We start from the raw sequence: 25,097 nt of genomic DNA, 5'->3' as shown, positions 1-25,097 counted from the left end.
TAGTCAGATTAAGGTAATCAAAAATCGCTGTTTGGAACTTATGTAGGCCTACAGTTCAAAATGCATGTTTAACTGAATAAACAGTTAAACACAAGTACATCTTATTGGACATTATTTATTTTCATCACCAATAATCATAGTAGAACAGTTTCTCAAGCAGTTTGTGATGCATTTTGGAATCAGGAGATGAGCCCCTGGTCTAATGCGCCATCTGGCTTGAGAAACCCGTTCTCAAAGACTTATTATTTGGGTAGCACACATATTTTGAATGCCTTCGGCAGAATTCAAATGAGCCATTTTAATCCAGATTATTCCAGATTAATTCAGAGATTAATCTAAATTTAAAAACTATAATAACAATAGATATAATAATCTATGCCCACCTATAAAAATCATATAGTCAATAAAAAAATCTATTAAAAATACTTGTTAAACAGCATAAATTCTGTAATAGGAAATATAAACTCATCAGGAATGCATAACGTTTTTAGAAAGTATTTCATTGTTTTAGTACTAAATGTACAAATCTTTACAAAAAAGCACTTATTTTTAGATTGTCTATCAGATTTCTTCAGAAGGGAAAGATGGGAAATACTGTGAGAATTTCTTTGGTCTGTAAAACATCACATTTGTTTAAAATTGACAGCAGTGCTAATAACTGAACTATATACTGTATTTTTTTTACCCACCGTAGCTTTCTCATCCATCATGGCATGAACAAAAGCACAGGTCTCATTGGTGCAGGAGCGCACAGTCTCAGTGCGACCTTCTCTGAACAGACGCGTCATGGATGCTTCGTACGTCAGACAGAACTTGCCTTTATCCTGCAGTAAGAACAAATTAAACATATTACACAGAAATCACATGAAGAAACAACACAAAAGTCTTTATAACTTTCTCTTACCCTGAAGTGTGCCAGCTGGAGGGCGAGCTGAATAAAGCCATCAGGGCTGGTCTTGCATTTCTTGATTAAGCCTTTGCCAAAGTCGTTAAAGGGGAAAATGTGCATGTCTACATCGTCTGCCAGAGTATTGGCTACTTTCAAAGAGCTGCTGATCACTGTCTGGCACTGTGAGTGTCAATGAAAAGAGGTTACTTCCTTCACTGTAAAAAAGCTGGGTTCCACACAATCCATTTAAGTCGTCCTGATGCAATGGTTGTTAACAATGGTTTTTAGAATTTTAAGTTGACTGAACATAAAACAATCCCCCCCCCTCCACTTGTTTCCACTCATTTTAAGTAAGTAGTTTGAACAAGCAGCAAAAATATTTATTAAACTATGAAGTGTACATGATTCGTGTTGAAAACACACAATGGATATTTTACTGACCTCCTCTGGGATGTCCCACTGCAGTCTCTGGGGTCCCGGCATGTTGGGATGGGGGTTTCCTTTGCAGTGGCCCTCCTCAGTATAGCCCAGTCTCACTGGATCCGATGACAATACTTGCTGCACAAACATACAGTACACATTCAAATGAAATTAACAGTTTCTTACAGTAAGGTTACATCAAACTGTTCCAAAATCATTGTGAAGAAATGAAAATTTATAAATAGAGCCAACTACTTAAAGAGATTTATTTATATATATATATATATATATATATATATATATATTTATGGTGAGCTGTCTTTAAGGTTATAATACAGTTTTCATCAATTGCTTTGGCTCAATTTTTGAATTCAAGTTTTATTTTTCAAAACAGTAAGTTCTGATCTCTGAATAATTAGCTTCTCGTTCACATCAGATTAGAATTTATTGTTGATTTGAGCAAATTGCAACTCCTTTGGTCAACAGTAAGTACAATTGTGTTTGGTTTCTACAAATACTATTCATATGTGGCTTGTTGAGTCGATTCTCATTATTTCTCATCATGTAAATTATCACAGTCAAAACAATCTATTAAATTATCAAAAATTTGGGTCATACTTTATATTAAGTTGCCTTAAAGGGTCATGACACCCCCACTTTCGGTTCAGGTCTACCTCAGAATTCTTTCAAAAGATGCATCATAAAAGCAGGAGAGGGCATGGCCAGCAGGGAAGAAGGAGGCGAGTGAACAACTGTTGTCGTTAGATCACAATGAGGAGACGCATGATTTTAAAGTTTACAAAGTTAAAATGCAAAGAAATAAACAGCAATTTAGTGCCCTGCTACATTTGTTATTCATAAATTTATATACAGATAACCACAATTTATGTCATTATAAAGATAATGGTGTTCATATAAACACTATAAATAAGGACTTTTCCCTCAATCCCCAGGTCTGAATGCAGACTCAGTGCAGCTGGTCTCTTACCCTGTCTATTTTACCATTAGCCTTGCTGGTTATCTGGAGGATTTAGACAGCACGGCAATGTGTCTAAATGTGAACGAATTCCTGATAAAAGACAAGTCCCCCATTCTCCAATTCTCGTACTGCTCTCCCGACAAAAATGCTTGCCGCACACAAACAGCTTTGCTTTATCGACCCTGACAGCATCGCTGGGAAAAACATGCAACAAACCCCGTGGATCATGGAAACAAACACATACGAGCCTTCTTGAATGGCTAAATACTGTGTGCCGTGGGTCCGTGTCAAAATTAATCTATGCCCAACTATAAAATAAACGTGAAAAATCTTTCAAGTTCTGTTTCTAATGCCAATGGTAACAAAGTGGAACACACATGAAATTTGTTCAGTAAATGTGATTCACATATTGTGCAGATCTTCATAAAAAAATGTAGAATGATGCCATTATATAAACAGCGTTTTTTATCCAGTTTTTAAGGCTGACACATGCCAGTATCTTAATGATTTTTTTTTTACCTCCCACAAATGGCCAACGATGGGTGCATCAGCCCAGGAGTGTTCTGCATTCAGTCCCATAGTGCCGTTCTTGAATACAATAAGGTTCAAAGACTTATCAAACCATCTAGAGAAAAAGAACACATACAAACATATTTAAAAACACACTTTTTAAAGTTAGTCACAAATTTAAGATGTTCTAGCATTTTTTAAAGGAGTCACGCTCACCATTAATTATTAAATATAACACTTTTATAGTAGTAATTATGAAATATTACAATTTAATATAAGTGTTTTCTGTTTCATGTCATAAATAGTCCTAACATGAAATTCTTAATTGTAGCTTTGTAGTTTTAGACTTTACTAGTTATTTAGTGGCTCTCAATCCTTTAGAAATTATTCTAATATGCTTACTTGGTGCACATGGAAGTTAGCCGGCAGCTAGCTTTCTGCAACTCTTACATGGTCACCCACAGAAACTAAGCAGGGCTGTGCACGGTCAGTACCTGGATGAGAGACTACATGAGAAAGCTAGGTTGCTGCCGGAATTGGTGTTGGTGAGACCAGCCGGGGGTGCCCAACCTGAGGTCTGTGTGGGTCCTAATGCCCTAGTATAGTGACGTCCAGTGAGCGCCATCTTTCGGATAAGATGTTAAACCGAGGTCCCGACTCTCTGTGGTCGTTAAAAATCACAGGATGTCCTTTAGTAGGGGTTTAACCCCTTCATCCTGGCCAAATTTGCTTACTGTCCTCTGTCTATCATGACCTCCTAACCATGATTGGCTTCATCACTGTCTTCTCTCCACCAAGTCCATTAGCTGGTGTGTGGTGTGCGGTCTGGTGCAGTATGGCAGCTGTTGCATCACCGAGGTGGATGCTGCACACTGGTGGTGGTTGAGGAGATTCCCCCAAAAATGTGTAAAGCGCTTTGAGTGTCTAGAAAAGTGCTATAATGTGAGGAATTATTATTATTATTATTAAATATTTCTACCAAAAACAGTTGTGCTGCTAATTTTTTGTGGAAATAATGACCTTTTGTTTAAGATTATAGAAAAAAGACAGTTCAGAAAACCAAATTTTTTTTGCATTTATAATATTTTCTTACAATATATTTTAATAAAATATCTTCTAAAAAATCATATTTTATTTTACATTCAAGTCAAACAGGTTTGGAACAAGTTAAGAGTGATTAAATGACACAATTTGACTGAACTATCCCTTTAATAGAAAATATTTTAATAACCTAATTTAATTTAAGAGCTCTTAGTCACCTGTCGTAGCATTTTCCATGGAGCAGAGATTTGCCATAGCTGTCCAGTGACTGGATAGGATTGTCTGGCTCATAACGCTGCTCGGAATCATCCAGAGTAACAAAGAAAGCAGCCTTCTCCACAGCATCCAGGGACTGCTTATTCTTTCCACGAATGAAAAACTGTGAACGGGCTTTGGCCCAGGGAACTCTGGGTAATGGGAAACAGAAGCATTGATAAACTCATGTTGTTTTATTGACTTTGATTACAGAAAGAGAGAAAATGCACATCTGGTTCCATAAATGAAGGCTCAAATCTGTAAACATAGCGGCCACAAAATGTTCTGTTCTCAAATCCAGGGAAGCAAAAAAGGTGGTTAAGAATAGATTATATGCTGGTGTTAAAATGTATTGCTTTAATGCACTCCTGCATTGGGCTCACACATACACTCTCTACTCTTGACTACTAAAAAAAAAATTCCCGCTAACATTTGAGTGATGTTGAGTGCATACCTTAAACACAGCTGATTAGCCATTGTGTTCACCTGCTCAATAGAAAGGACTGTGACTGGCCCTGAAGGTCACCAGTACAACACTCTTCAAACACCGTATGAAAGCTGTGAAGATCAGTCGATCCATCAGTGGATCGCTTCTATATCAGCTCATAGACAGACCAGCTGATTGATGCGACTTTGCAAACACAGATATTTAATGGTGCTCAACAGGGCTCAAATGTTAGCAAAGAATGGATGTTTGGAAATGAAATTCCAGTGTTGTGACAACACAAGTCACAAGATATTTTAAATAATTTTAAAATACATTTTTTATTTAAATTTAAATTCTGTGAATAATATTTTTTTTTCATGAAAAAATGCAATAAACGTACATTTTGGTTAGTATATTCTGTCATAACAGTTCAGTATAAATTGATATAAACAGTACACACTAAGAAAATTGCTAAGAAAATTACTTGTTTTCAACCCAGGCTCATTATTGATACGTACCCCTCCATACATTTCTAAACAGCACAAAATATGTCCCAAGAGGTACTTTTTTTAAGGTTTTGTTTTCATGAATCCACCAGAGGCCACTGTGTATGCTTTTTCAGATCTCAAATTTCTCTTGCGAGTGCCATTCACACCTGTTGGTCTGACCGATTGACTGACCCCCCCTTCTTATTCCCTAAACCCAACCCACAGTGTTTTCAAAAGCAATCTAAAAAAAGAATAGTGCCCGCGGCCGCCTGATTTTTACCAAGTTCGTAAGATCTTCCCTGCAGGCACAGGACATCATCATGACGCCATATTGATGTTGTACCCCAACGTCATGGGGACATTGGATTTTGTTTGGAAATGAAAATCAGATTGACGTCAGAACCCAAGGTCAAGTCCAACCTAAAATCAATCTTAAATCAAGCAAATATCAACATCTAATCATGTTACACCTTGGCGTTGTTTGGACGTTACCACTATAACATCTATAAGACGTTGAATTTTGATCACTTTCCAACACGTGATTAACGTAATTTGGCGTCGGTATTACACGTCAAAATAGCACTGTTTTTAGATGCTGGCTATGCATTGAATTTTGGTCATCTGACGTCATGACTTAAATCTAACCTAGTATTAACGTCTTATGATGTTGTGTGCCTGCTGGGTTACCACATTCTCACCCTTTTATTTACTTGTTTATTTTTTTTTGCCTTTTGTTTTTGTTTTTCGTGCTTTCTGAAACCGTTCTTTGCCAGACTCCAACCCTATCGTCGCAGTCAAATTCCCTCTGCATCTCAAGTCCGCTGACGTACATAGCGAGCCACTGGGCAAACTTGTGACAGTGGAAAAGCCCTCCATGTTGAGGTAAGCAGACAGCTGATAGCACAGGGTACGGTTTTACAATGAGCCTGTGCTGTTTGTTTTAATGATTTGAAGTCTTTGGAGACAATGACTTTATACACAATGCACATTTTAGATTTAAAACTTTACATTTTTCATTCTCTTAGAGCTCTGTTACCTACTGCATGAGATGTATTTTTTAATCCATAACAGGAACACTTTAAATGAATTGTTTTAATATTTTTCCAGTCTTTAATAAATGTATTTTAATAAAACAGAAGCACTCACCTGTCTCCCGCAGTCAAAGCAGCCAAAAACTCTTCACCTGGCTGTGGTTCGGATTTGTCTGCCAAGATCCTCTCCATCTGCTGCTCAATTTCTCGAGGCAACAGCAAGCGTCCGTCATAAAACATCCACACCTTGTAAAAGCGGCCCTTGTGGTACACGGCGATGTGTTTGCTCTCATTCACATGCTGAAGGACATCTGATATATACAGGAAATATGGGCTTTAAGCATGAAGGTGTACACATGCATATGGAATTACAGTAACGTTGTTCTTTAAATCATATAGTGATTCTTGTGATTTAAAATAGGCACATGTCATATTAAAGGGATAGTTCACCCAAAGTTTTATATGTACTCCCCATTTATTCATAAGTGGTTCTAAACTTTAATGAATTTATTTCTTCTGTTGAACACAAAGCAAGACATACTGAACCATGAAGAGAAAAAAAAACATCTATAGGAGAAACAAAAACATTACGGAGTAATGTATCAGAATGATAATGCACCAATACATACAGCAAGAGTGGTGATAGAGTGGATTGGTTAACATGAAAGTGAAGTTGAACATCAACCATGGCCTGCACAGTCACCAGACGCAATATCATTGAGTCACAATTTACACAATTCACCTATAGCGCATGTCTTTGGACTGTGGGGGAAACCGGAACACCTGGAGGAATTCCATGCCAACATGGGAAAACATGCAAACTCCACACAGAAATACCAACTGGCCCAGCCAGGCATCGAAGCACAGACCTTCTTGCTGTAAGGCAACCACTGAACCACCGTGCTGCCCCTTTGCCCAACATTTTTCAATAAATCTCGCTTTGTCTTCAACATTAACAAAAACAAAAATTAAGAATCTCAAACAGGTTTGGAACAAGTGGAGCATGAGTAAATGATCTTAGTACACGATTAAGTGATTTTCATTTTTGGGTGAACTATCCCTTTAAGATTTGAATTGTTATGGATTAGTTGATTAGTTGTCAGTAGGCAATTATGCGAAAAGCAGATGAAAAAAGGCAAAGTAGATGAGAAGAAAGGCTAAAATATAAAGTTTGTATAAATATATTCCTTTTTATTACCAATATATCAACAAATGAAATGGATGGATCGCAGATTTCCAGATTTTTAGCCCATCATTTAGTCTATGTATTTAATTGTGTAAATGTACGAAAATGTATATTTATTTGGTTTTAAAGTAATTTCACTAATATTATTGTAATATAATAATAGTAATATTAAAATGTCCATATGATTTTTTTTACAATACAGATTGTGAAGGAATATTTACTGTCTTTTCTGTCATTTTAATTAATATTTAAAAGTTATAATTTTTTCAATTATTACTATTATTATTATTATTACTACTATTATCAGTATTATTATTGTTATCATTATTATTATTATTATTATTAATAATAATAATAACAATAATATTTTTATATTTTTATTTAGTATATTTTAATAATAATAATAATAATAATGATAATAATAATAATAATAATAATTATTATTATTATTATTATTATTATTATTGTTGTTGTTGTTGTTGTTGTTGTTGTTGTTGTTGTTATTATTATTATTATTATTATTATTATTTAATATGTGTATACAGGTGTTAAAATAGTTTTAATCATTTTTATTTTATTCTAAATGAAAAAAAAAGTTTCCAAAATAAAACTTGGTAGCACATTTTAATAACTACACACTATGAATCATTTACTAAGCATTAGCATCTATTGAATTCATTATTTGTTAAGCATGAACTCTACATTGATAAACGTTAGTAAGCAGTTTATAACTGCAGCTACAAATGCTTTTTCAGCTACTATTCATGCTTTATAAATCCCTTATAAATGACCATTAAAGGCACAACATTTTAAGGCTTTACAGTACACTTATCAGTAAATGTATCAATATGTTCTTTAGGGCAAACATGGTCTATTTCATGTAGCAAAAACAGCTTTTAGTTGACTTGCATACTAATTAACTTAATATAGCATTTATAGTCATTAATCAAATATTTATAAATCAGTTATTTATAAAAAAAAATGTACAACAAATATTAATATGAGAATATAAATCCCACATATAAATATTTTGTCATGTGGTGCTCTAATTTTAAGTTATGTCAGTTGTATTTATGTCAAAAAAATATTTATTATATATATTAGTTACTTATCTAATGACTTCAGCATTTACACTAACTATGCATGCAATCCAACATCCCTCTTAAGTGTACATTATAAATGAATGGCATTGAATATAACATTGCATTTATTTCACTGCTCCTAATGTATTGCCAGATGGCAGTAAAACATGTTATTTCCTGTTCCTGATTCATCCTGTTTCTGATAACAGGTTAATCATTAAATCACGCAAATAGCTTATCAAGTTATCGAAAATGGTTAAGCACACAAAACAAATTCCTTACCATCTGCCTCCTCCAGAAACATCAGCTAAATAAAGCGCAGTGTTAACAGCAAGCCTAAATTACAAACCTGCTTCGTGCATTTGACGCTTGCAGCAGCCACTAGCATCTACAAAGAGCAGATTCAATGCGAAATAAAGGCAGGCAAGAAGGAAGCTCTACCTGTTTCTACACCTGGAACCCGACTGGTGTTGAACATACGCTCGTACTGAGATGAGCACATGGGGATAGTGTTTAGAACCATGAGCTGTGAAGCAGAAGGGAAGGTCAAACACTAACAGGAGAAAAAAAAAACAGAGGAAGAAACCCCACATACCACACTATGGAAACCTGTAAAACCGGAAGATGGAAAAATAGAAAAAAAAAGAGTGAAGGATCATCGGGAGAGATGAATTCAACTTGGTGACCAGCCTGCAGATAGCAGCACAGTTAGAAGATATTAAATGATTTACTAAATCATAACTCATTTCCAAGGTTCAAATCAAATGTGTTTTGTTTATTTTGGTATTTTAGGATTATTAGTTAGTGGTCAACAAATATTGCACTTTTTTTGCAGTTTGGGCTGTTTATAATTCTTAACTCTAAGATGTCAAATTGTTTTAAACCCCCACACACACACACGCTTCTTTGTTGTTGTTTTCTTCACAGTATTTTCTGTAATAGGGGAGAGCAACCCTTGATGGAGGTCCCAAATATCAGCTGATTTCAGGACTGTGTGCCACTGTTAGCTCTAAATTTCAGTTTTTGAGTGCAAAAATGTAATTATTGTAAGGTTTTTTATTATTATTATTACAAGTTGTGTTTATCTCAACAGTGAAAACTTTGCTTTTTAACAAACGTCACTTTGGAGATTGTATTTGAAGAAGTCTCTAGCATAATGCCTAAATTGATGACAAAAACTGACGATGTTGCTGCCATTTTAAGATTGTAAGGCTAAACGGCATGAAATGCCATCAGTCTACAGAAATTTCACAGTATTTTTATGTTGCAATCGGGAGATCACAATAATTAACCTCAAAAAAGCCAAAGTAGCGCAAACACAACCAGATTACTGTTGTGTTTGTGATTAAAAAAATTATAAACACATGAGGGCATTTCTTCGTTCTTTCTTCTTACTGAACTAGTCTGCAGTGACAAAAACAGGAGACTCATTAGAAACAAACAGATGGCCAACTAAAAAGTAGCTCAGGGTTATACAAAGAGTGGCCAACACAAAATACATACATTCCTGATATGTAAGTCCCATCTCACACTTAATACACTACAACTACTATGGTATAAATACAGCACTACAACATACAAATAGAGAGATCATCTTAGAATGTCACTCACTAGTTAATATAATGATTTGATCAGCTGTAGTTTGAAAATACGTTGTTTTTATCCTCTAAGGGTTTATTATGTGGTCTCTGTCACCATGTGGTGGAACATCAACCGTCTTTGCATACGCGCTGTATCTTCGAAGTTATAAATATTTAAAAAATGGCACTATCCTCATAAATGAACTGCATAGTTGTAATCTAAACAACTACATTCTCGACCAAAAAAGCCTAAAAGTACATTATGTTGTCCAACAGCTGCAATTTCTAGAGAAATACCTTATGGAGAAAGTCATATTTATTTTAGTTTGGCTAGCATACAAGGAATAATACATCATTTATTTTTTCCAATTGAGTACAGTAAAACCACTGTTAGCAAAAATCTAATTAGCCATTTAAAGTTGAATACTAGTAAAATAACTAGCAAAATATGTACTGTTGTCATGGAAAAGACTAGGTAAATTAGTTTTTAGAAATTAGTTATTAAAAATATTATGTTTTGAAATGTGTTGAAAAAGTCTTTAATCCATCAAACAGCACTTAAAAAATATTAAAATAATAAAAATATATAGTATATGTATATATAAATAAATAAATAAAAAATACAAATAATGAAGGATATCTAATAATTTTGACTTTAACTGTATATACAAAAATAAATACTAAAGTAATTAATTATCTCATAATTAATTACATATTTAAATATTCAACAGGCTCATTTTCAAAACGTACGCTATATACATTTCTGGAGAGCACCAAATACATCTCAGGAGCTACATTTTTTTTCAAGTTTTTGTTTTTCGTGAATCCAACAGAGGCTGCTGAGTAAGTTTTTTTAGATTTCAAATTTCTTTCGCGATTGCCATATGCGCCTGCTCTTCTCGTGTAAACCAGAGGCCGCTGTTGACTGACTGACTCACTTCAACCTACCCTAAACTCAACCAATAGTGTTTTTAAAAGCACCAATTGACCCGCCCACCCACTTCCCTAAACCCAACCGACAGTTTTAAAATGCAATCCAGAAAAAGAAAAGCCCTTTCCTGATTTTTACCGCGTTTTCAGACTTTACATTCTTACCCTGTTATGTACTTGTTTGTTTTATTTTTTGTCTTCTGTTTTTGTCTTACCTGCTTTATAGAATCGTTCTTTGCAGAACTCGAACCGCGTCGTCGTGGTCAACTCCCAACATCTCAAGTCCGCTGACGTACATAGCGAGCTAACTGGACAAACTGGTAACAGAAGGAAAGCCATCCAAATGGAAGTAAGTGGTCAGCTGCAGGAACAGCATCATACCACACCGTAGTGTTCAGCTGTGTCCCAAATCGCATACTTTTGCACTATTCTATGCCATTTTGTAGTATAAATAGTGTAAGTAGTGCGTTCACACTGAAAACTCTAAAAATAATAAGTGTACTTTAATAACCCGGATGATGCACTCATTCAGCTGTTAAAATGAAGTGTGAAATGATGGACACTTCACGCACTCAACGACCGCAGGTTTGCTTACATAGCGGAAGAGGCGGAGCTATCGGACGTACATGTTGGATAACTTTATTTATTTTGGATGGTGAAAGCAAAATTCTCCTACGAGAGTGATTATAGCACCTCCTGATGGTGAATGTGGTTATACTCACGCCAGGTAATATTGGATAATTCGGTCGTTTATTTCACTTATTTGGCAACCGTCAAACGTCATCAGGGAAACGGTTTGAATTTCCGCTCAGTAAAAAACCATTAGTGTTCCATTTGGGACGACACTACATACATGTACTATCCTGTTGAGTGTGTAAGTGCATAAGTACATAGTGCATGAGTGCATAGTGTATAGTGTGCCATTTGGGACGCAGCTTTCGTTTTAAAGATGAAATGCAGCCATACTGTGCGTACTTCTGGCTACGTAATTTGCGATCTCCAGAAATGTATATGGGGCTATGTTTTCAGAATGAGCCTATGTTAAAAATAATACATCTGATATAATAATTAAGCTCTAATTTTTTCAGGTTATACAGTGCACCTATTAGTCGACCACTACAAACCAGCTAGCGCTACTTTTCTGCAGTCCGCTGTGCTGTTGTCTGAGGCTGAATCTGGATGTTGGTCAGGTTTGGCCTCTGCTGCAGCTGAGGAAGGAGCGAAGGTTATGGGGACAGGTTGTGGCAGGACGAGCCCCTCCACTTACCTGTCTCAAGCCCGGGAATACGGCAAGTGTTAAACATCCTCTCCCACTGTGCCGAACACAGTGGCACTCGGTTCTCCAGCAAGTATAACTGTGCGTGTGGTGTGTTAGTGCACATACAGTAGCATATGCAGCAACATCCAGGTGTAAGGAACAAAACAAAGATTGTTTATGAGGGAGTGCTCGTTCTCAGTCATGCAGAGAGTGTTGAGGGGTTAGAGAGAGAGAGATGCAGGGTATGACAAGTAAACTAATTAAAGCATAATACTAAATATATCAAGGAAAAAAACACTGACTAATGAAATAAAATATAAAAAATTCACAGGTGGGTTAATAATTTTGTACTCTATATTGTATAGAAAAACACCATTATATTTTCTTCATCACACATATAAAGTTAGGTCCAGAAATATTTGGATATTGACACAATTCATTTTTGGCTCTATACATCAACGCAATGGATTTGAAATGAAAAAAAGATGTGCTTTGACTGCAGACTCTCAGCTTTAATTTGAGGGCATTTACATCCAAATCAGGTGAACGTTGCAGGAATTACAACGGTTTGCATATGTGCCTCCCACTTGTTAGGGGCCAAAAGTAATTGGACAGAATATAATCATAAATCAAACTTTGACTTTTTAATATTTGGTATAAAATCCTTTGCAGTGAATTACAGCCTGAAATTTCATCATCACCAGACGTTAGGTTTTATTGCCAGGCCTTTACAGTAACTGTCAGTTAGTTCCTGCTTGTTCTTGGGGCATTTTCCCTTCAGTTTTGTCTTCAGCAAGTGAAATACATGCTCAATCGGATTGAGATCAGGTGATTGACTTGGCCATTGCATAACATTCCACTTCTTTTCCTTCAAATACTCTTTGGTTGCTTTTACAGTATGCTTTGGGCCATTCTTCATCTGCACTGCGAAGCTACGTTCAATGAGTTCTTAAGTATTCGGCTTAATATGAGCAGAAAATATTGCCTAAAACTCTTAAGAATTCATCCTGCTGCTTTTGTCAGCAGTCACATCAATAAATACAAGAGAACCAGTTCCACTGATAGCTATACATGCCCACGCCATGTCACTACTACCACCATGCTTCACTGCCTAGGATCATGAGCAGTTCCTTTCCTTCTCCATACTCTTCTCTTCCCATCACCCTGGTACAAGTTGGTCTTGGTCACATCTGTCCATGGGATGTTGTTCCAGCACTATGAAGGCTTTTTTAGAACTCATCTGGCCTTCCTGTTTTTGAGACACACCAATGGTTTACATCTTGTGGTGAACCCTCTGAATTCACTCTTGATTGTTTGACACACATACACCTACCTCCTGGAGAGTGTTCTTGATCTAATTAACTGTTTTAAAGGGTGTTTTCTTCACCAGGTTTACTTCAACAACACTTGTTTCCGTGGTTTTCCGGGTCTTTTGCTGAGCTCACTGTTGCGTTCTTTCTTTTTAAGAATGTTTAAAACAGTTGTTTTGGCCATGCCTAATGTTTTTGCCATCTCTCTAATAGGTTTGTTTTGTTTTTTCAGCCTGATGATGGCTTGCTTGACTGATAGTGACAGCTCTTTGGATCTCATCTTGTGAGTCGACAGTAACAGATTCCAAATTAAAATAGCACACTTGAAATGAACTCTGGACCTTTTATCTGCTCATTGTAATTGGGATAATGACGGAATAACACACACTTGGCCATAGAACAGCTTCGAAGCCAATCGTCCTATTACATTTGGACCCCTAACAAGTGGGAGGCACATACGCAAACTGTTGTAATTTCTACAGCATTCACCTGATTTGGATGTTAAATGTTAAATACCCTCAAATTAAAGGTCACAGACTGCAGTAAAAGCACATCTTGTTTGTTTCATTTCAAATCAAACTTAAATCACGCAGCTCCAGATAACTCAAAACAGTCACTAGTCAATCCTCCATCTTTAAAAAGTCTCTGTAGTTGTCATGACAAAAACACAGCTGTCATCTCAACAAAAACCTTGCCTTTGGTTTCATTTGATTGGAGAACATAAAAGACACAACTTGGGTATTGCCGAACATAAGAAAACCCTTCAAAAAAAGCTCTTTCATTGCAAATGGGGCGTTCGGTGTGATCAAGGCCTAAAGAAACTTTTTCAATATAACAAACTAATTGTGAATGATGGTTTTTTGAGCAATCATCAATAACCTTTATTTTGAAGAATGTAAGATTTCAATACCCATCATAAACAAACTGTTTACTCTTTAATTAGGGTTTTTTATTATTATTTTTTTTGACAGTAAGTAGTATGGGGAAAATTAGGAACATTTGTTGAAAGTTTTTTGTGTTCCAAAGAATAAAAACATTTTTACAGGTCTCATTTTGGAAAAATGTTTTTAAGACACACATTGAAAATGTATGCTTAATGAAGATATTCTCCCTAATACATTTAAATTTATGTGATTTCCTTCGTCATTGGTAAAACTAGGAATTGCCTGTGTATAAAATTCTATACTCACAGGTTTGATCTGTGCTCTGTCCAGTTTTCTCCTGTACATCATCATGGCATGGATGGAATTACCAGCTCGAGCAGCTTGGAGTGAAGTGGGATTCACATACAGGAAGTCCTTATAAAAACAAAAACGCAAACAACATTTTTTAGAAATCACTACACAAAAAGAATGTGACACCAACATAAAACTGTTGATTTCTCTCATATTATGATGGATTACTTTTGGATTCTTTGGATGACTTATCATCCTCTAAATAATGCATCGTCAGATTGAGTTAGTCTTCTGAAGTAATCCACAACTTGGTCATGCTGGCGAATCTCCTTCAGAAATGACAGCGACTCTTTGTTTAGACGTTTGTGGGCATTTGAGTAATTGCTGTCATTTGATATGCGTTTTTGACTGTTTGGCATAATCTTGTGACTGAATAATTTACAAGTTGTATACCCCATCAACTGTTTTCGTGTCAGTGAGCTTATGGAGTGCATAGCAGCCTTACCATTGCATAGTAATTGCTGTTGACCATGATTGGACTTCGACCTCTGAGGTAAATGTACTCTTCCCACCAGTCGCTGACCTGAAAGTGTGAAACAAATTTATTTAAAGTATTATTTAATGTATTATTAATTATTTAATGTATGTATTATTTAAAGTATGGCCAGTGGTGTAAAATAACAAATGACAAATACTCACTACAGTAATTGAGTAGTTTTTCTCAGGAATAAGTAGTTTTAAAAACGGTGTACTTTTACTTTCACCTGAGTACATTTTTAGGGCTGTATTGGTACTTTTACTTCACTATTTCCTTCGACCTGCAGTCACTACTTTATTTTTTCTTGTCTACGGGGATTAGCAAAATCAGTCATGTGATTCCTGTCAATTTAAATCGCACATAGGTAAATCGCATCATACTGAACTACCTCAAGACATGGGCACTTTATAATTGCAGCATACTGTTTAGAAGCATTAAAAGTGTCTAAGAAGATGTCCAAAATCTTTACACGCTTTGAACCAGAAAGTGTTGCATGTCAAGATGACGGATTTTTACTGTATGATGCTCGAAACGGTCTTAAACAACCAGCAGGCACAAGATGTCAACATGATGTCAGATTGACATTGTACCCCAACGTCGTGGGTACATAGCATTTTGTTTGGAAATGAAAATCAGGTTTACATCCAAACCCAATTTCAGGTCGCTGACAATGTCCAACGTCTAATCTAAAACCAACCAAATATCTACATCAATAATGATGTTACAGCTTGACATTGTGTGAATTTTGGTAGGCATACCTGCCGAATAAATGTCAGTATTTGATGTCAATATGACGTTGGTTTAAGATGTTGGCTCTACATTGGATTTTGGTCGCTTTCTAAAGCCTGATTTATACTTCTGCGTCAAGTGACCGGCGTAACCCACGGCGCATGCAATGCGCGTGGCTGTGCATTTATACTTCTGCGCGCTGTCTCTTTTGGTCTGCATTAACACTTCCGAAACGCTAGTTGGCAGTGAGGTGTAAATGTTCCTCTGTGTCGAGTTTCTTCGCTGCAATTTAGCTTTTCCTGAACACTTCCGGGATTTACAAGTGGCTCAAACTCGCTCATTTTGAGGCAGCAACCGGCGGACGTGCAGCAACTTTAACTATGAGATAAACACAAAACAAAACTTTCCATTCGGAGCTCCTTCACGGTACTCTACACTTGTAAACAATCGCTACATTGGGTTTGCGCCATTCGCGTCGCTCTCGGTCCCGCCCCGACTCGTCAGCGTAACCAAGCCGACCAATCACAGAGCTTGCGCTACGCGTTGTTGCGACGTGTAGTTACATTTTTTGAGAGGTGCACGTCAGTGACGGCGAAGGGCTATGCGTCAGCGCCGTAGCATACGCCGGTGTTTGACGCAGAAGTATAAATCAGCCTTAACACAAGCTAAAATCAACCAAATATCAACATCATTTGACGTTGTTATTGGACATCAAAATAACATTGTCCTTAGACACTGGCTTGACATAAAAATTTTCATCACCTGACATCACTACCTAAATTTAACCTAATATTAAGGTCTGATGACGTTGTGTGCCTGCTGGGCAATAACTAAATGCACTACAGAATGTTACTTTTACACATATCCACTTCACGAGTTCACACTTGCATTCGTTTAAGTATAAAGCGTATTTGGCGTGCTGTCCGGGGGGAGGGCTCTGAGCTCGAGGAGACACCCCAACTCGAGTTATTCCCCTTATAAGGAAACAAAGAGGAGTTGGGATTCGAGCGAAGTATCTAGCCCGGCCCCAGAGCGCTCCCCCCGGGAATGAAATGCAAGAGGTGAGGTGACGGGGTGGTGGAGGGATGCTGAAGTCGTGAGATGCTGCAGGTAAGACAGCTTTGGTATATATAGGCGTTGCTCAGAAACTGATTTGATGATGGGATAATTGTCAATGACGTATTCGATACTGAAACTTCTGCGCATGCTCCTCCCGAAATTTGTTTAAAAACATCACTTCACGAGTTCACACTTGCATTCGTTTAAGTATAAAGCGTATTTGGCGTGCTGTCCGGGGGGAGGGCTCTGAGCTCGAGGAGACACCCCAACTCGAGTTATTCCCCTTATAAGGAAACAAAGAGGAGTTGGGATTCGAGCGAAGTATCTAGCCCGGCCCCAGAGCGCTCCCCAAAAAATGCTATTTATTACAGGACAGCAGCCGGACAATGTGCAAGCCCCCAAAAATTTGCTGATCTTAAAAATTTGGAGGGGTGCTGTTGAGTTATAAGGTATGTGTTTCGGGAGGAAGCAGTTGCTGTGTTGATAGTGGTGCATGATGAATGTCTCTAGCAAGAGTGTCTGCTCCCACAGGAGACGGGCGTCTTCCGTGGGAGTGGTCACTGCATTAGCAATGTTGTGTGTTAAAGTATGCATCACTGTGCTGACAGTGGTGTATGATGAGGTATGAGTCTCTCATAGGAGTGGTTACTGCGCTTGCAGTGCTGCGTAAGGTGTACGTCTCCCGTCGGAGCAGTCACTGCGCTTGCAGTGGTGCATGATTATAAGGTGTACGTCTCCCGTAGCAGCGGTCACTGTACTAACAGTGGTGCATAATAGTAAGGTGTGTGTCTCCTGTATGAGGTATGAGTGGTTACTGCCCTAGAGGCAGTGTGTAATAAGGTGTATGTCTCCTGTAGGAGCAGTCGCTGCGCTTGCAGTGGTGCATAATTATAAGATGTGCGTCTCCCGTAGGAGCAGTCACTGCATTTGCAGTGGTGCATAATTATGAGGTGTACGTCTCCCGTAGGAGCGGTCACTGTACTAACAGTGGTGCATGATAATAAGGTGTGTGTCTCCTGTATGGGGTATGAGTGGTCACTGCCCTAGAGGCAGTGTGTAATAAGGTGTACATCTCCCGTAGGAGCAGTCACTGCGCTTGCAGTGGTGCATAATTATAAGGTGTACGTCTCCCGTAGGAGCAGTCACTGCACTTGCAGTGGTACATAGTTATGAGGTGTACGTCTCCCGTAGGAGCAGTCACTGCGCTTGCAGTGGTGCATAATTATAAGGTGTACGTCTCCCGTAGGAGCGGTTACTGTACTAACAGTGGTGCATAACAGTAAGGTGTGTGTCTCCTGAATGAGGTATGAGTGGTCACTGCCCTAGAGGCAGTTTGTAATAAGGTGTACGTCTCCCGTAGGAGCAGTCACTGCGCATGCAGTGGTGCATAATTATAAGATGTGCGTCTCCCGTGAGAGCGGTCACTGCATTTGCAATGGTGCATAATTAAGAGGTGTACGTCTCCCGTAGGAGCGGTCACTGTACTAACAGTGGTGCATGATAATAAGGTGTGTGTCTCCTGTATGGGGTATGAGCGGTCGCTGCCCTAGCGGCAGTGTGTAATAAGGTGTACATCACCCACAGGAGCAGTCACTGCATAATTATAAGGTGTGCGTCTCCCGTAGGAGCAGTCACTGCGCTTGCACGTCTCCCATAGGAGCGGTCACTGCACTTGCGGTGATGCATAATTATAAGGTGTACGTCTCCCATAGGAGCGGTCACTGCATTAGCGGTGGTGCATAATAAGATATGCGTCTCCCGTAGGAGTGGTCATTGCACTAGCAGTAGTGTATAATCAAGTGTGTGTCTCCCGTAGGAGCGGTCACTGCACTTGCAGTGGTGCATAATAAAGTGTACGTCTCCAGTAGGAGCGGTCACTGCACTTGCAGTGGTGCATAATAAAGTGTACGTCTCCAGTAGGAGCGGTTACTACACTTGTAGTGGTGCATAATAATAAGGTGGGCTTCCCCGGTGGGAGCGGTCGCTGGACTAGCAGTGATGCTTGATTAGGTGTACGTCTCTAGTGGTAGCTGTCACTGCACTTGCGGTGGCACATGATAAATAAGGTGTGCGTCTCCAGTGAGAGTGGTCACTGCGTTAGCAGTGGTGCATGATAATGATGTGTACGTCTACCATAGGAGCAGTCACTGCGCTTGCAGTGGAGCATAATAAGGCGTGTGCCTAGAGTGGAAGCAGCCACTGTGCTTGCAGTAGTACGTAATAGGGTGTGCATCCCCAATGAGATCGGTCGCTGTGCAGCAGCAACCTTATAATAGAACTCCTTGAAGGGGTTAATGACCAGGGTTAGGAAAGGTTTAGAGGTTGAAATGGTAAAAAAGGGGGCGACGATAGCGCATTTCCACTGACTTTTAGGTTTAATTTCTGTGGAAAACTTAATTGATAGGATTAAAGGAACTTAAGGTAGTGCAAGGAGCGTTGAGCAGTACCTGAAGTTTTGAATGAAGTTCCATGGTTTATACTGAGTGCAATTGCGACTTGAAATCGCAGTGAAAATAGATGGGGTAAGCTAGTAATGGGATTCTGGATGATTTCTGAGCTGAAGTTGCTTATCAGCTTGGTGTTAATATTACTCCAGAATTACTTATCAAATTTATTTAATTAAGCAATTTATTTTATAGACGCGTGTTGTCTATGTAAACGTTAATAACGTACTTAAGTTTATACATGTTAAGTACCTAGACGATGGATGTAAGGAATATAGTCTATACGTGGCCCAGGATCACAGGTGGGAGGAAAAGAGAAGAGGGGCTGCCGGCGTTAGTGACGTCAGCGGAGGCAGCCTCACGCTGGCACTTACGTCGGGGCCTGACAGAAAAATCAGGGACTAGAGCCGTTTGCGGAGGCATGCTCACGCTACTGATGAACCTAGAATCACAGGTGGGAGGAAAAGAGAAGAGAGGCTGCCGGCGTAAGTGACGTCAGCGGAGGCAGCCTCACGCTGGCACTTACGTCGGGGTCTGACAGAAAATTAGGGACTAGAGCCATTTGCGGAGGCATGCTCACGCTACTTATGACCCTAGAATCACAGGTGGGAGGGAAAGAGAAGAGGGACTACAGGCGTAAGTGACGTCAGCGGAGGCAGCCTCACGCTGGCACTTACGTCGGGGCCCGACAGAAAGTTGGGGATTAGAGCTGTTTGCGGAGGCGTGCTCACGCTATTGATGACCCTAGAATCAGAGGTGGGAGGAAAAGAGAAGAGGGGCTGCCGGCGTAAGTGACGTCAGCAGAGGCGGCCTCACGCTGGCACTTACGTCGGGGTCTGACAGAAATTTAAGGACTAGAGCCATCCGCGGAGGCGTGCTCACGCTACTGATGACCCTAGAATCACAGGTGGGAGGGAAAGAGAAGAGGGACTGCCGGCGTAAGTGACGTCAGCGGAGGCAGCCTCACGCTGGCACTTACGTCGGGGCCCGACAGAAAGTTGGGGGTTAGAGCCGTTTGCGGAGGCATGCTCGCGCTACTGATGACCCTAGAATCACAGGTGGAAGGAAAAGAGAAGAGAGAAGGGGCTGCCGGCGTTGGTGACATCAGTGGAGGCAGCCTCACGCTGGAACTTGCATCAGGGCCTGAACAAACCTGGTTAATCTGCAAGCGGCATGAAGGAAGACTCCGCTTGTTAAGTGGTGACCTATTGGTGACGCAAGTAATACTGTTTCCGGGTCCAAGCTGCCACTCATTTGAGTTGAGAAATTTCTTCGTTTATGATCACTTTAAATCCTCATCACACAATAAAGTTAATTTTATACAATAAAGTTAATTTTATACAAAATCAGTGTACACAAGCATTGCTTGCTGCATAACAATTACCAAAAAACGATAAGCAATTTATAAATTTTTATCACTTTCTGCCCGTCAGATATAAGGTGTGGACGTATGTATAGGGTATATGCTGAACTACTGCTTTTCCCATGCTGATACACTTCCAGTGACCTGTTATTGTGAACTTTCTCCGTTTGTACAGTTCCTTATACAGCGTCGATGTTATAATGTCATTAAAATACATTCAGTTAAATTAACTTTAGCATTTATTTGGTTGCTCAAGCGTAAAATTAGACAGAAGCTGTTTACTCGCACGCGGTCGTCAGAATCGGCAGGCTAACGCATAACCTCCATTAAACATACTGGGGTCACATAAATGCTCATATTATAAAGATATGGCGATATCACTCAGCTAGTGGAGATCGCTCATTTTAAAGAAAACAGACCTTAAACTCACTGGCTTGCATTGGCATTCAATTCGCCCGAAGTGCTTAGCCCAGGTTACTGGGAAATTAAGAGTCCTATTGGCATGCTTTGGCATATACCCCGTTGTGATAATGATTTTGAAAGTAATAAATTGCTTTGTAACATTTCATGAGTCTCCCCATGCAGTAAGTTAAGAAATTATTTGTTTATGATCAATTTTAAACATATTACACGATAAGTTAGTTTTATACAGAGTCATGTTGTACACAACCATTTTTGGGCTTGCTGCATAACAAATACCAAACTTTTTAACAATTTATAATTAATCACTTGCATCATGTATGAGGCATAGACATATATATTGTGATCATGATTTTCGAAAGTAATAAATCGCTTTGTAAACGTTATAATTACCATTTCATGGGTCTCCCTATGCAGTTGAATAGAGCGCTTGGACCCGGAAGCCGCTTCACGTGACGTCACACTCACGAGCGGACTGGCTTGTTTTTCCTAAATTTGGGGCGCCGAGAGCAGCTATTGCGGGCGCTACTAAGTGGAAATGTTCCGTGCGTGGGGGGTGGATAAGCCCGTAGCGGAGACGTGCTCACGCTGTCATGGCGAATTGGCCGATGGTGGCGCTTCGCCTGTAGAGCGGTGGCCTGGCACTCGCTTGATCTGGGCCGGTGGTTTCCAACTGGGGAGCGGCTCAGGTTTGTTGCCGGTGTCTGGAGGAGCGGCGGCGTGGCGGGCCTAAGTTAAGACCGCGGACTCTGTTGATATGCTCTGCCGAGTGTTGATGCGCTGGACGTCGGCTTGGAGTTTGCAAGAGGAGCCGTGTCATCCTCATGGAAATTTGCTGTTTGGACGAGGCTACAGCGATTGGATGTGCCAATGCTGAAGTCGTGAGATGCTGCAGGTAAGACAGCTTTGGTATATATAGGCGTTGCTCAGAAACTGATTTGATGATGGGATAATTGTCAATGACGTATTCGATACTGAAACTTCTGCGCTTGCTCCTCCCGAAATTTGTTTAAAAACATCACAAATTACATGTAAACGGATCAGCTTTTTACAGCGTAATACTCACTACTCACCACTCTTGAGTACTTTTGAAAGGTCTAGTTTTTACTTATACTTTGAGTAATATTCGCAACAGATACTTTTACTCTACTTGCCCTACATTTTTAGGCAAGTAATGGTGATTTACTTGAGTATGATTTTTCAGTAATTTTTTCACCACTGAATATGACACATCTCATGTAAACATGCATTAAGGTTCCATATTTAAAAATAATTTTATACCATTAAGGACCTAAGATTTTTTTCAATTTTATTTAATTAATTTCCCAAATTCGATAAAACAATGCTTAACAATTTCAGGATTCCATTTTTTTCTGTATTGTGTTTTATTGCTGTCATTAAATGTTAGGATTTAAAAAGCGTATTTAATTTGTTAGAGTTAAGAAACAAACGCAATTTTATTATTCTTGTTAAAGTTTAAAAAAAACTATGTTTGCGCCAATAGCTCAACTGCGCTTCAATTGTTCTGAGTTTGATTCCTGCATCATGGATATTTCCCAGTGCTGTCCCTTTCTCCCACTTCAACTTTGCCTTCTGTCAAACTACTGCTCAACCAAAAAGATAATCTAAAAAAAGCAGACCTCAAAATCACTTTTAGCATTGAACTCTATTGCCTTTCGCTACGGAATCAGTTCTAATGAGATAAGAATGCCTGTAGAATAATAGTTTGACAATGCGATTAAACATTAAACATTGAGTGATCTTACGTAATTGGAAGTCCACCAGGATTTCAGCTTCAGGTACCACTGAAGTTTGGGGCCCAAATTCTTCTCAAAGTCCTTTGCTAAACCCTCCATACGTTTGTACTGTTCATCATCCATCAGAGGACGTGCCGACTCCAGGTACTGAAAAAAAACAATACATATGTGAATAGGTGAGGTAGGCTTTAGGCTGATTCCAATTTATTAAATCATGGTACCGATGTCCTTTTTCAAATGATTATGTTTTTATGGTTTTAAAAATCTAAACATATGTTGAAAAGTATATATGTTAAATATAAATATATGGTAAAAATGTTTAAAACTAATCACAGAATGATTTGACATTAGCTTTCTGGAATTATCCTACATGATGCATACAAAACAGTTGACGTATTGAATGAAAAATGCAGATTCACTTTCTGCCTATAGGTGACACTTAAAGGCAAGCAGGAATAATTGTGATTTTCTTGGTTAGTACTGTAAAGAACCAGAGCACACATATGTATGCAAGACATCATTTAAATATGTTTTTGGTACTGTTGTCTGCTTTTGGTACTTCTGCTTTGTACAAAGATCGGAGAAATGGTCTGCTTTACGAATATTCTAAATCATAAACATCTTAAAAAAATATTATAAATGTATATTTAACATCAAACAGGAGGCATCTAATAGACTAAAAGCAATTATTATTATGCAGCAAATGTGATGTAATCGCAGAGTTGGCAGCAGTTGTGAAAAGTTGGCTGAACAAAAGTCCTTTAGGTTTCTTTTAAAGCTTTGAGGAAAAACCATGCATATATTTTGTCCACGGGCTGTCCAAGGCTTCTTAAGTAAACAGCATTTTTTTTTATAGCATATAGTATAAAATGTTTATTACATAAAGCATGCGGTAGGCTTGGATATATAAAATATAGCCTTTCACTCATTTTTATAAGTGTCCTCCAAATTTATCCCTCCAATGTATTATTATGTTTTATTTAAAATTAAATGCATTCATTTAACAAGTCCACTAGCTGACTTTTGTTGAACCAGTGTTTCATCATGGCAGTTACTCAGAGTCAAATGGCACTTTTGTTGCACATGTTGGTGATGATTCTCTGTAAACCAATAGCAGTCAGAGACTAGTGCCACCATATTGGTACCATATCGTTGTGCTAGGTACTCTGGGTAAAGAATGCCAAAAAACTGGTAAAGTATGGCACATTTTTTTCATACCTGCCAGCAAACACAGGACGTCAACACTGTGGGACGTTGCATTTTGTTTTGAAATGAAAATCACATTGACTTTAGAACCCAATGTCAGGTCGATGTCAATGTTCAACGTCGGACAGACATTACATTTTGGTTACTTTCTAATGAAACCTAAAAAAAGATCAAAATATCAACGTCTCATGATGTTATAGCTTGACGTTGTGTGGACGTTACCAATATGACATCCATCTGATGTTGGATTTTGGGTTGTCAAACCTGACAAATAAATTTCAGTATGTGACTTCAATATAACATAAGTTTAAGATGTTGGCTCGACACTGGATTATGGTTATTTTCCAACACAACCTAAAATCAACAAAATATCAACGTTATTTCATGTCTTTATTAGGTGTCAAAAGAACATTGTGCTTAGGCGCTGGTGACTTAAACCTAACCTAATAATAACGTCTGTAACAACCTCTCAGAAGAAACAGGACATAAATGCATTTTTTATAAAGTTTACAGAGATGATATAAAAAGAAAGTACCAATAAAAATAACTTGCTTTTTAAAACAATGGGTTCACCTGGAGCTGGGCGATTTTTTAGATTTTTTAGATTAATTCGAATTGACGTTTTGACGATAATTTAATTTTATATTAAGTCGAGAAACCGCCATTTTTTTATAGAAATATTTGATACATTATAATGGCTCCAATGCGCTTTGGTTCACTCTCTGTATGAAGCAGGTCGCATACCAGAAGTGCCGCTCGGCGACGCACAGCACCATGGATTTTAGCCATGGATTTTAGAATTCTAAACATAAATTTCTATACACACACAGAGCGCCATCTGATTAGTTTCATGTTAAATATCATGCGAATGTGCGCGTCTGGTGTGTTATACTTTAACTGTCATGTGCACGCCGTGTCGCGGCACTTTATGGTAGTCATGGTAGTGGCGGCCTGAACACAGAGACTGGACAGCCTAAATTAACCCAATGCATGAAGTTGTGAACATGCATCGCAGAGCTG

General features: G+C 38.5%; 1 protein-coding gene across 3 annotated transcripts in view; it reads right to left on the bottom strand.

Annotated features, from left to right (window-relative positions):
• Window positions 1-25,097, bottom strand: part of cpt1ab (carnitine palmitoyltransferase 1Ab (liver)) — a 51,930-nt gene that overhangs the window by 11,921 nt on the left and 14,912 nt on the right. Inside the window, exons 6-15 of one of the 3 annotated variants that reach the window (XM_021473872.3) lie at window positions 22,881-23,018; window positions 15,067-15,144; window positions 14,577-14,684; window positions 12,086-12,173; window positions 6,156-6,351; window positions 4,058-4,246; window positions 2,808-2,913; window positions 1,331-1,447; window positions 905-1,069; window positions 690-824 (exon numbers count right to left, since the gene is read on the bottom strand). In XM_021473872.3, coding sequence (XP_021329547.2) covers window positions 690-824; window positions 905-1,069; window positions 1,331-1,447; window positions 2,808-2,913; window positions 4,058-4,246; window positions 6,156-6,351; window positions 12,086-12,173; window positions 14,577-14,684; window positions 15,067-15,144; window positions 22,881-23,018 — 1,320 coding nt within the window. Of the gene's footprint in view, window positions 1-689; window positions 825-904; window positions 1,070-1,330; window positions 1,448-2,807; window positions 2,914-4,057; window positions 4,247-6,155; window positions 6,352-8,749; window positions 8,835-12,085; window positions 12,174-14,576; window positions 14,685-15,066; window positions 15,145-22,880; window positions 23,019-25,097 lie in introns of all 3 variants that reach the window. The other 2 variants (XM_021473873.3, XM_073943154.1) reach the window with 2 other exon arrangements.

The sequence above is a fragment of the Danio rerio genome, chromosome 25 (assembly GCF_049306965.1).
Source record: "Danio rerio strain Tuebingen ecotype United States chromosome 25, GRCz12tu, whole genome shotgun sequence".
Classification (NCBI taxonomy): domain Eukaryota; kingdom Metazoa; phylum Chordata; class Actinopteri; order Cypriniformes; family Danionidae; genus Danio; species Danio rerio.
Note: the sequence above shows the minus strand (reverse complement) of the source record. Positions and strands in the feature narration are given on the sequence as shown.